Here is a 13,242-nt window from a genome sequence, read left to right on the forward strand (position 1 = left end):
TGAAACACGTACAGTTTTCTGTAACCACTTTTCAGGGAGAGTTTTCTCCCTACACGCAATCCTTTACAACTACTACCTTTTTGATTTCCCATTTGTGTTTATTTTTTTCACAAATGCTTGGAAATTTTCTCAATAATATGTCTTCTACGTTACCGTGAAGACGTCTTATTGTTAGAAACAATTAGATGACAACGCGGCCCATGGCAACGCGCTTCGTAGATGTGAAACAAAAACGAAACGCCAACGCCGCGCCGTCGCGTTTTCTAATCTCACTGGCATCGACAGTTCAACGAATGCTACGAACGAGAGAGGAAGGTAGTGCAATCGAAGATGGAGAAAACCGACAGTAAGTGTTTCTTTTTATCTTTACTTCGCGGGTGTCATTGATGTCTTTCGTACATTAAAATGAGTTATGTGCATTCTTAAAATTTAATCGAGATCGGTCAATGCATTTAGAAGTTATAAGTAAATTTCAGATAATCGCCTAAGAACAGAAGTAGTTACGTTCTTGGATGAAAAGCCACGATTTTCAGAAATTAATTACTTGTAACTTCTCAGTGTATTGACCGATCTCGATGAAATGTTCAGTATACACATAACATATTTTTTACAAATGTTATATCAGTAGAACAGCAAAAATACCTTGATAAAATTTTTTAATTTCAAATAAGAAACTGGAAAGCGATCATGTTGACCCCTTTGGTAGTTCTAATGTCAAATTTTCATCACAGGCTGAAATAAAAAATTTAAAAATTGCTTTTTTTAGATGCGTCTCCCCGAGACAATGAAACAGACCACTATCCCAACGGTTTCTGCAACAATTGTTGCAATAATTGTTGGAATAATCGTATATTATATTGTCTCGCGGACACGCGTATACACTTTTACTATTTTATTCCAGATATAGAATAATTGTAATTTTATATCTTACAAAGGGAGGGCGCGATCGACGGGAAACAGATTTTCTTGAAACTCGCAGTATTTGAAGATGTCCTCTCCAAATTTAATTTGGCAAAGCAGTAGCGCGCGCCTCTTAAGATTTTCCGAGAAAATTGCATGAAAATTGCATAAAAATCGCTGTACTACGTTATAAACAGTTTGTGTATAAAAATAAACAACGCTTCAAATGGGTAATGGCGTAACATAAAGTACTGGTGATTACCAATTATTATAATATGACATGATTGCATTACAACACACATTACAAATGGTGGAACCGCATTTGATAAATATGCCATCATTGATTCCTGGACAAATGATCGTTTTCAGGAAGCTCGGAAAAATTATCAGCAAGTGACCACGCGAAATCTGCAGGAGTGGGCTTTAGCTGCGGCAAGCCAGTTCCGCGGATTTGAATTTAAAGCGTCTGATACGTGGGTAAAACAACTTAAACGCAAGCATGGCATCCGGCAACGGAAAATTACAAAGTATGTTTCCGAAAGCGAAACCACCACCATGGAGGAAACGTGGGCTTCGGCAGAAAATTTTCGAGCCCAAGTTTGTGCTCTAATACCAAATTTCAATCCGGATTTTGTTATTAACACGGACCAAACAGGCTGTCAATATCAATCCACCTTCGACAGAACGCTCACTCACCGAGGGTCAAAAGTAGTCACTGTACAAAGGCAGAGCATGAATAAGGTGACACATTCTTATACAGCACAATACGCTCTGACTTTGTCTGGAAAGTTATTACCAGTTGTTTTTGTGTGCCTGCAAGAGGCATCAGGTACATTTGGACCGAGGGTTCGAAAGTTGGTAGAGGAGTACTCGGCCAAATACCAGAACGTCGTTGTGACGTGTACAAAATCGGGAAAACTGACCAGTGCGTTGTACAAAGTTTTTTTAAATAATTGCTTAAAGCCATATGTACAAAAAGAACGTTTCCTTTTACTGATAGATTCTTGGGCAGGACAAACTAATCCGGTGATATACGATTAAATATTCCAGGATGACGAGTGTATGCCAACGTGTACTGTAAAAGTAATACCTCCGAAATGCACTCTTCTGGTCCAGCCATGTGATGTATACTTTTACAGACAGGTAAAAAATTTCATAAAGCGTCTACAAAGCTGTTCATACCTAATCCAGGAAAAACGTGAAATAAATTCTAGGGAGGACTGTATAAAGATTCATTCCATTGTACATCACCAACTATCCTCCCCAATATTTGTAAATATGTTGCAGTATGCGTGGTATGCGTCCAAACTCTCCGATACAAGAGAAGTATTTGTTAATGTAAATGAAGTATGTTTTCCGGTAGACGTCCTCAAAAAAGCGTGCTCTTGCATGAATGGTGCGTTTATAGTGTGTGCTAGATGTCGCAATAATTATTGTTTCTCATGTTTTTACGACAAATATCACACTGGATCGTGTCGTTAATCAGAATGTGCAATAATACAGTAAATATAACATTATGTATTATTTTTATGTTCGATTTTTTTTCCAATACCCACAAAAAAAAAGAATTTTCTATATAAAACATAAAAGTAACTGTTCATTGGTGCAGATTTCATAAATTTGAGGCTAAAAATTGAGGTAGGTATCAATTAAAGAAGAAAAAAAAAATTATCGAGAGCTGGACTCGAACCAGCAACCTACGGATTATCAGTACTTTACGTTACGCCATCACCCATTTGAAGCGTTGTTTGTTTTTGTACGCAAACTGTTTATAACGAAGTACAGCGATTTTTATGCAATTTTCATGCAATTTTCTCGGAAAATCTTGAGAGGCGCGCGCTACTGCTTTGCCAAATTAAATTTGGAGAGGACATCTTCAAATACTGCGAGTTTCAAGAAAATCTGTTTCCCGTCGATCGCGCCCTCCCCTTGTTAGTAAAGTATAGCTCATCGTCAAAGCTCGACAAAATTGGCACTTTTCAGCCGATTTTCAGTTGTCTCCGCCTACCGCTATTCCCCTTGTCGCGACGTTCAGCGTGCAGCCAACGAACCGTTAGAAGCTCAGGAGCGTATCACTCGTAAACATATGCTGACAATAGCTTTCCACCCCACCTACGAGGTAATATTATCGATGCGTTTTTTGCCAGCATACGTTTACGAGTGATACGCTCCTGAGCCTCAAACGGTTCGTAGGCTGCGTGATGAACGTCGCGGCAAGGGGAATAGCGGTAAGCGGAGACAGCTGAAAATCGGCTGAAAAGTGGAAATTTTGTCGAGCTCTGGTATAGCCTATCGAGAAACCGAAACTCATTTGATTCAATTTCAGGTACATATTACCCATGTTTTTCAATTTGTTTTCAGATGGTGAAGATAAAAAACCGGAAGAAGCGGAGCTGCTGTTGCAGCTGCAACAGCTGCTACAGCAGCAATCGTCGCAGATGCAACAGAATAAGACGGAACTTGCTACCCTGCGGCAGCAAATACAGGAACTAAAGGGCGAACGGCAACATGCTGGGCTTATCGTGTCATTTTTTTGCGTTCATGTTTATACATTATTTCTGCTATTGTTTATACATAATATCATAATATTTATTTTTGCAGCCGCAGCACCAGCCGCCGCAGCCACAGCATCAGCCGCTGCACCAGCCGCCGTATCTGGCCTATCCGGCGTATCAGTCCCCAGTAGCCGGGCTCTATGCGCCGGAACAGCCAACCGTAAGTCGTTTTTTTACGTTATTTCTGCTATTCATTATTTATGAATAATAACATTATATTTATTTCTCCAGGCATACAGGTCAGAACAGCGGCTGTTCCGGCAACGCCGCAGAGAGGCAAGGCGGCTGTGGCGGCAAGCAACGTGCCGTCACGGTTGCGGCCTCGGTCGCGGCCGCAGTAGCTGTACTTGCTGCTGCGGGCGGCACATTTGAAGTGAGTACGACGATAATATCTGTATATGTAATAATGACAAAGATAATATAAAAATATGACTTGTTTGATTTCAGGAAAAAATTATAAAATAACATTTTATTTTATTATTATTAGTATAAGTTAAAATTTTTATACACTTAAATATTCTTGTTTCATTTTATTTTATTTTTATTATTATTATTATTATTATTATTATTATTATTATTATTATTATTATTATTGGTATTAATTTTTATAATAAATATTTTCATTGTCTACTTACATTCTTGTCATTTATTCCCCTATTACTTATCCTGTGTACTAACGATGTACATACAGGTACATTGGCGATTTCATTGAAAAGGATAAACTAACCTTAGGCATTCGATTGGTAGGAATTCGGAGTACAATATCAGGACATATTATAAAACAAATAACTTTAGATATTCGATTTGTAGGAATATTCTTCCCCTGGTTATGTTATATTACAATAAATGTATATATAATATTTGGCTGAAGGAGTTAGATCATTCATACATTTCCTAGGTGATATATGTAGTATCGTATTTTATAGTTTGGCGGTGACATACATAATATAGCTATCGTAGCATTCGTGTGTCATTTAGGTGTGACGTAGCATAGCATGCCGTTAGTTGGATGTAATAACTGAGGTGGCGCTGAAATCAGTTTCTGTTCGGCCTAATTTTCGATGAAACGTTGACTGTTTTACCAACGCGGAATTTGGAGTTCGGCCTCGACGCTCGCATCACCTTAAGGGGGTAGACACGGCACGTGACCTCTCCGATTCGGGACGTCGGTATTACAGCAGTTTTTTCGTTGGGCCTGGTGGAGCCACTTGCGTGGTCTGTTACGAATTTGAAAGGTTTAATTCTCAGCTAGCGTGCGCGCAACACGATCTAGGAAGGCAACAGCGCCTCAAGTATTTTTACAAACACATTCAAACGCTCATCTCGTCAGAGGCATCGCGACAATACGGCTGAAGAACAAAATCGAAACATTGACGCGTGTTTAGAGTGAGATGTACGGTGATCATGCTATCCTTCTTTGAACCTAAATGTTAGAATTGACCCGTTCCGGTAAATTCTAACTGACTGAACGCGTGGATTTTATATGGCGCACCGTAGCACGCCTCGCTGCTGAAAAATATAAGGTGAATGTCCCTATTCCGAATCACGTCCCGATTTCTGCTCAGTGCGCATATCTTTATTTAATATAAAGAGTTAAATAAGAAATTAGTTTTACAAAAATCATTACAAATTAGTTCAGTATTCCCGTACAAAATGCTACAATCCGCTGTTCAATGGATGGCAGCATTTTAATAGAAATAAATTTAATAAGTGCCTCCGCCATAACGAAACGTGTCTTGAACGATTTGGTTACGATCGCGAGTAACACGTGGACATCCGATTTTTGTTAAAAAAAACTTGTTTAATTGGTCATATTTTTTGCCAAAATTTGGCAGAAACGTGCAGTATAAAACTTGAAGTGCAGAGTGTTATTTTTTTTCAGTTTTACTTTCTATTTGCAGAAAAAATAGGTGAGTAGTAATACAGTCACTCACATAACCAATAAGTTCCTATTTCTAATCGGATAATTTCAATGAGATGACCCTCGAATATAAATATGTAACTGTCATTAAAAAATTAATATTTTCTTTGGACGAATTTAATTATTATATTTAAGGTTAAATTTATTTATTTTATCGTTTCTTAGTTGATAAATATGCCCCGAACAAATAAAAAAAACTACATTTACAAAGAAAAAAGAAGAAAAAACGGAGACAGTGAAGAGGGAAAAATGTAAAAACAAATACTTACGATTTACCGAAGACGATTTAATAAATGCATTACAAGCTGTAAAGAATGGAATGCCTATGAGAGTTGCGAGTAAGCAGTTCAAAGTGCCTTACTCTACAGTTAGAGCTAAACACAAGGGCATATATGTTATTGGAAAGAAAAGTGGCCCTCCAACAATTTTAACTAAAGAGGAAGAAACTATGTTAATGGATTGGATCCTTTCAATTGCTAACAAAGGTTTTCCTTTCACTAAAGATGTCTTGTTGGATAGTGTACAACTTTTAATAAAAAAAATGAATAAACAGAATCCATTCACTAATGGAAGGCCAGGCAGGCATTGGTTTGAAGCTTTTATGAAACGCCACCCCCAGCTTTCATTAAGAACACCCCAGAATTTATGTGAAAGACGTGGTCAGGTGTCTGAGGGAAAAATACGAGAATGGTTTAAAGAAATTGAAGATTATCTTAAATCAAACAATCTGCTTGATATTGACTCATCTAGGATTTTTAATTGCGATGAATCAGCCTTTTTTTTAAACCCAAAAAGCAATAAAGTTATCACAAATAAAAAATCTAAAGGGATTTATAATTTAGTTGGTGCAAATGATAAGGAGTGTATAACAACATTGATTACAGGTGACAAATAAAATAGTATCTTTAGTTTAAAAATATATAACTGTTTCTAGTAAATTTAGTAACCCTATTAAACTGATAGGTAATGCAGCAGGTGAGCTATTACCACCAATGATTATGTTTTCATACCAAAGGCTACCATCAAGCATCATTGATAAAGTGCCTCGAGATTGGAGTATAGGAAAATCTGACAATGGATGGATGACTGGAGAGTCATTTTATGAATACATGACCAATGTATTCTACCCATGGTGCATTAAAAATTAAATTAAATTTCCTATAATCATGTACCTAGATGGACACTCATCACATGCTACAATGGCACTAAGTGACTTTTGTGTAGAACATGAAATAGAAATTATTTCATTATATCTTAATTCCACCCACATTACCCAACCAATGGATGTTGCGTTATTCCGTCCATTGAAGGAAGCCTGGAAAATGCACAGACTGGAGAATGCAAAATGGTGGCAAAGCTGTCGAAAAACAAAACTTTGCACCTGTTCTACAAACTGCTTTGCATTCTCTTAATGTTAAAAATATTCTTCAACAGGGCTTTATTGCTTGTGGACTTGCACCGCTTTCTGCAGATGCTGTCAACTATGAAAAATTATTGAATCACGATCAACTCTTGCAGCAGAAAGATCTTACAAATATGAACAGTTACACAAGCTCCCACAATAACTATGAATGCACTTTAACATTTATAGAAAATTATATAGATGATAAAACAGTGCAACTTTTTAAAGTAGCGGAAGGCAGAGATGGAAAATGGTATGGAGAAGAAAAATATGAAGTACTATTTTCAATCTGGCTGGAATGCAGAAAACTTATGTTAAATAAGAGTGCGGGAATGATAGAGAAGAGAAGCATTGAAACGTCTTCGGTACTAACTGTTAAAGATTTTTATTATAATTTCTGAATTAGTTTAATTTCAACATTACACATTACAATAAGTAGATTTCTAAACACTTTTGTTTGATTGTTTTCTCTTATAGGCAGATACAATTTCTAATCATGAAATAGTTAATATTGAATTTATTAACGAAAAACAGGCAGGTAGTAGCAACTGTGATGGAAACATCATAGATAATAATTTAGAATACGTAGATTTAAGTTCTATTAGTGAGGATATATTAGAAAATAATTTAGACATAAGCAAATATGAAATAGTTTCATATGACTCAACTAAGATTTACACATCCGCACAAATAACACAATTAAACCAAAAAAAGACTAACAATAATTCAGATATAGCAGAGCAGCCAGACATTTTATCACACGGCGTGATAGTTGATTATAATAGTCAAGTAACCGATGAAAATGCATGTCCAAATAAACATAGTAAGTATTTAAAATAAATATTTTTGAAGAAAAAATAAGTAAAACATCTACTTATAAATAAATCGTTAACTAATTACAGATAATAATAATACATCTATTCATACACTTTTTCAAGAAGTGCTGCTTTGGCCAGAAGAAAATTTGTCTCATAAAACGAAAAGAAACAAAGAAAAGATTCCAGCGGTTGCAACCTCCGATAAATGGAGGGAATATCAAAAACGAAAGATTGAAATAAAAAAAGAAAAAGAGCAACAAAAAGAAGAAAGAAAGTGATTAAAATTAGAGAACATAAAAATAAAAAAAGAACAAGATGAAAAGAGAGCTAAATTAAAAAAGCTTAACAATGAAGAAAAAGCTAGAATAAAGAAAGAGAAAGAAGAAGAAAAAGCTAGAATGAAGAAAGAGAAAGAAGAAGAGAAAGCTAAACTAAAAGAACAGAAAGAAGTTGCTCTAAAAAGGAGCAAGAAAAAATAATAAAAAAGATACATTACTATAAATACTTTGTATTATAAATAAAAGGCATTTTTATATTTTAAGTGATTTCATTTATTTGTGTTATTCAAGATGTTATAATTATAAACATTTCAATTGCAATGTAAATCGCATATTTGACCAGAAACTGGGACTGGATATTTGAGCACAAACTGGGACACGCTTGTGAGCAGAAATGCTCGCATTTCCATTTTCGCTGAGCAGAAATAGGGACATTTTGTATTGCATATTAAATTAACTATTATTAAGTTAAAATAATATTAAAAATACTTTTCTTTAAATTTAATGTTAAAGGGAGATATCAACTTAATATCTAATAAGTTTTTTGTTAATTATTGAATAAACAAATAATAAAGAATCTATTTTCGTGACAGCAGAACTCTTACAAGGATAGAAATAGGGACATTCACCTTATGCCTACTCTGAAGAACCGAAGGAACGTACAATCTGAGAATTTTTTTAGAAAAAGTTATTAACTTCTTTAAATAAATGTTTTTTAATTCATATAAGCATACAGCGTGCGTCACGCAATTGGGGCGGGTTATATTTTGAATTTGGTAAGAGATAGGAAAAAGCTGTTCATGTAAAAGTTCAATGGTATGATAATGTTTATTTTTCTATGACTTCATTTTCTTCGTGAATGCAACGATGCACTAAAAAAATGCAGATGCAATTTTTATTTAAATAGAATTGCATTTTTTTCTTTACTCATATCAACTCCTTGAAACATTCTGCATAAAAAAGTACTATTAGGACTAATAAATGGAGAGGCCTCGGCTCCTTCTCTCCTCTTCCCTCGCTACTATTCCCTCTCACTATTTTGCTGACGCGCCTATATCTAACAGTACAATGTTTAAAAAACTAATATTTCGTGAGATGTCTCATACTTTTCATATGTCTTATCATTCAACTTTTACATCAATAGCTTTTTCCTATCTCTTACCAAATTTAAGATATAACTCGTCCCAATTGCGTGACGCTTGTATTTTGAGAAACCTATAATAACTTTGTTTTTACGAAACTAATAAAAAATACAAAGAAGTCAATATTCTGAGTGAATGCAAATAATTTAAATAAATAAATATCCCGTATACAACTTATATAAACGTTTGCAGAATTATTGCAAAGAGGAGGTATATTCTTCTCTTGTTATACCTTCTCTTTGAGCGAGGTTTGTTATGGGGTGCTGTGAAAAATCCAGGCAGGCGTCAGTCAAAATCTAGCGAAAAGGGACAATCTCAACATTCAGAATGAGAGAAGGACGACATGATTGTAGTGCGTCTCACTCGGCGTTGCCTTTTTCGCTTGCTTTCGCTTGCCTTCAGTCGAGTGACGTAACCAAGCTAACGCCTGATTTTGGCTACGATTCCAAATCGGCATCCTTCTTAGTTAGACGCCACCTTATAACTACTAGCTGAACTGAATTTGTCACATGAATTGCTCTGTATTATCCACAAAATGGCGGAACTGGTCTGTGAGAATGCTTTTACGGGCATCCGTTATTCGTCCTTATTTCGCAACAAATGAAGACAAAATACATCTTAATTTACAGATAAGGGTTGTGGTTAGACCGCTCAACTCATGATTTCAATCACAGCACTCTTTTAGTGGCCTAAAAATGCTTCGATTCCGCGAATGCATTTTGTCGATTTTTTACCTCTACTTTGGACGCTTATATTACTAAACATCAACATAATCCCATTGAAACATGAGTTGAGCGGTGTGCATTGGACCTTCCTCTTTCGAATAAGCCCTCACCTAGCCCTAAATGTTCTCATACAAGGACGAATAACGGAAGCGCGTAAACCCATCTTTATGCCCATTTTTGCCGGTAAAGTCAACGCGCTACTATTACCCGTGTTTACCCCCTTAAGGCGTGACCGGAAGATATCGATCGATTTAAATGATTTTATTTTACTTTTTTTTGTCTCCCTAATTCGCAACTTTTCCGCGGTATTACGACTTGAACAAAAATTTTGAATTACAGGTAAAATTAAATGTGGTGATACTTATAGCTTTTCTCGAATATCTCGCAAACTAATTAAGTCCGACTCATAGCTTAAAAGAAAGAAGTTGCTTAAAATGTCGAATTTTATAACATCTTCAAAAATTATCAAAGCTGAAGGGGTAGAGTGTTTTCTTCAACTTCACCCTAAATTATTTACAAAAGATATTCCTTGCCATCGCACTACATACCAGCCTCGTCAATACATGGCTTTATTTTATTACTGTCCCAATATTTTAGAAATACTACAACACTAGCATTCAAATAATGCAGCTTTTGGAAGAAACTGGTCCAGCATATCCTGAATATATAAATGGAAAAAAAAAGTCAACAAAAATTCCTTCTGTTTTATCCAAAAATTTGGAAGAACATATGCCTCTGGATGAAATTAGTTACTTTAAAAATAAAGATATTAGTTTTGAATTATGTCAGATTACCGACGTCAGTTTAATACCGATCCAACCTCTGTGAAACTGGTCCCTTATTATCAAAAATTTGAAAAATTGATAAGAGTTCTGAATGTACTCCCCTAAGAGTCCTAGAGTTCTCCATCAGTTTTAAAAATAGTTCCGTCGATTAAAGTATCGAAAATAGCATTTGAAAACTTTGAAAAGCTATAACCTTTTTGCTATTAACTTTAGCACTCTGGTTGTTAAGGATAATTGATAAAACTCTTTGGGGGACAACCAGAGCTCTCAACAGAATTGTCAATTATCAAGAAAAATTTTCACCCTTATGGACAAATAATTTTCGATCCTGTAACTTCGAGCAGCGAGAAGTTTTTTATTTCGCATCGTAGCGCTTCGAATGTTAATAATTATCGGTAGAACTCTTCAGGAGGCTGCCAGAACTGTCAACAAAATTGTCAGTTATCGAGAAAAATTTTCGATGCTGCAACTTCGAGCAGCGAGAACTTTTTTATTTCATATTGCAGCGCTTTGACTGTTAATAATTATCGATAGAACCTTTCGGGAGGCTGTCAGAACTGTTCACCCCTAAAATTAACAAAAAAATTTTTTCTTTGTAATCGACCATTTTGCTGAGAGTTCTGGTAGCTCCCCAAACAGTTCTATCAATTATCCTTAACAAGTGCTAAAAGTGCTAAAGTTGATAGCAAAATAGTTACACCTCTTCAAAGTTTTCAAATGCTATTTTCGATACTTTAATCGATGGAACTATTTTTAAAACTGATAGAGAACTCTAGGACTCTTAGGGGGCATTCAGAATTCTTATCAATTTTTCAAGTTTTTGATAATGAGGGGCCAGCTTCACAGACGTACTGATCCAGCCATCTCTGTACAAATGTAAATATGTAAACATATCGACAAAAGAGCGTGACATCATATATGTTTTGGGTCTTTAAGTACGCCCCACGAGTGAAGAGTGTTAATCGTGGTTGTTGTCTCCGCGGCTGTATATGTAGAATAAAATGTGTACGTGCGAAAATCGAAAACGAGTGTTTCTTTGCAAATGCGAATCGTTACTAACATCCCTGACTAATAATAATATATGTTAGTTTTTAACGCAGAACACTTTGTTCTTAACAGATATTGAAAAATGTTAATTAATAACAAAATATAGTTTCTTAAGTTGGTAATATTAAATTACTATTAACATCACTTACACTGTTATAATTTCATTAATACATGCAACATTTGTTTCCCACTTACGTTTGCAAATATGTTAATGTCATAAAGATTATGACGTAAACAACGTAGCATATTAGCATATAATTTATTTTATCTGTAATAAATTACCTACATGTATTATTATTACCATATGATAATTAAAGCAAAAACGAGATGTTATAATATGATCTACATGCATTGTTCCATTAACACTTTATCTACAGGAAGCCTATTAATAGTTTCTTCAACACCATGGGCTGTTGATGGAAAATGAATTATTAACTTTCTATTTATTACAAATTTGCATACATATAACTCAGTTAAAATAATGAAAGTTAGATGTACTTCTATTAAGAAGAAATAAAAAAGAAGGATTACAATGCTTTATCTTTAATTACTGTTAAGTTGTAAGGTGATAGTGCTTATCTATTTTATTTATGACTGATGGATAATGTGTTAACTGAACAAAACGAGCTCTTTGTTATATAAAAAGTAATATTGTCTACATATTACCATAGATAGTAAATACTTATTATTACTGCTAGAATATAATAAATATTTTTCATTGCGCTTTAATGATTAAAATCATTTCTGTGTTGTTAAGAAATGGAATAAGTTTCACTTATGCAGCATTTTCCGTTTTTCTTAGCTCGAATTAGCATATTCCTAGGAAATGGACTATTCAGCAGGTTAAATTAAATTAGATGAGGTCAAGATAGGTTATATTAATGGCCAGCTGGCACTAACATTTGAATTAAAATTTTTAGCACTTTCATGGTAGCAATATTAGTATCCCTACTTTCAACAAGTATGAGAGATTCGGTTTTCATTTTTGTAGCATTGCCACTTTGTGGACAATCCATTTCTTACTTTATTAACACTTTATTCTGCAGGAATTTGAAAAGTGAATTTCAAATAATTAATAAATGAAGAATGTGTTTTCCTTTGGTTTCAAACTACTAAGGCTGATTTTTTTTGATTTTTTGTACTTTGTGGATTGTAGCGAGTTCCATAATCAAAATGACTGAACATATGTATAATTCCGAAAAAATGGAACTTGATTAATGTTCATGAATTTTGCCAGGATCAAAATTCATTAATTGAAACAGAAATGAATTGTCCACAATGTGGACACTCAATGAAAATAATAGATGCAAATTGTTGTTGCACATTGACTATTCCACCATCTGTTAATTCCAACTAAAAGAAGAAAGTTTGCAATGTTCAAATATCAGGAAAAAAGGAACGCTTTTTTAAAAAACTAAAGTGAGTTTAGTAAAGAGACAGTATTAAAATTAACTTTAATGCCTGTGTATAACTACGACCAATGTTATATTATAAGAGAATTGGAACTGAATAGGAACAATGGTTATATTTTGTACAAGTGATGATTGATTGGTTATCACTTTTGTGAACTAATTGGTGGCGAAGGAAAAAATATAGAAATTGACAAGTCCAAATTCGGCAAATGGAAATATCATAAAAGGCATTATGTTGAGGGATCATCTGATGTTTA

At 34.6% G+C, this 13,242-nt stretch overlaps 1 protein-coding gene across 1 annotated transcript; it reads left to right on the forward strand.

Annotated features, from left to right (window-relative positions):
* The first annotated feature begins 1,399 nt into the window (after positions 1-1,399).
* LOC143305541 (uncharacterized) lies at positions 1,400-9,662 on the forward strand. The gene is given in 10 exon segments (XM_076689573.1): positions 1,400-1,427; positions 1,556-1,729; positions 3,262-3,396; positions 3,502-3,615; positions 3,695-3,828; positions 5,588-6,260; positions 6,340-6,694; positions 6,696-7,053; positions 7,256-7,601; positions 9,646-9,662. Coding segments are annotated over 10 exon segments (2,334 nt in total).
* The last annotated feature ends 3,580 nt before the right edge of the window (positions 9,663-13,242 follow it).

Source organism: Osmia lignaria, chromosome 8, assembly GCF_051020975.1.
Source record: "Osmia lignaria lignaria isolate PbOS001 chromosome 8, iyOsmLign1, whole genome shotgun sequence".
NCBI classification, from domain to species: domain Eukaryota; kingdom Metazoa; phylum Arthropoda; class Insecta; order Hymenoptera; family Megachilidae; genus Osmia; species Osmia lignaria.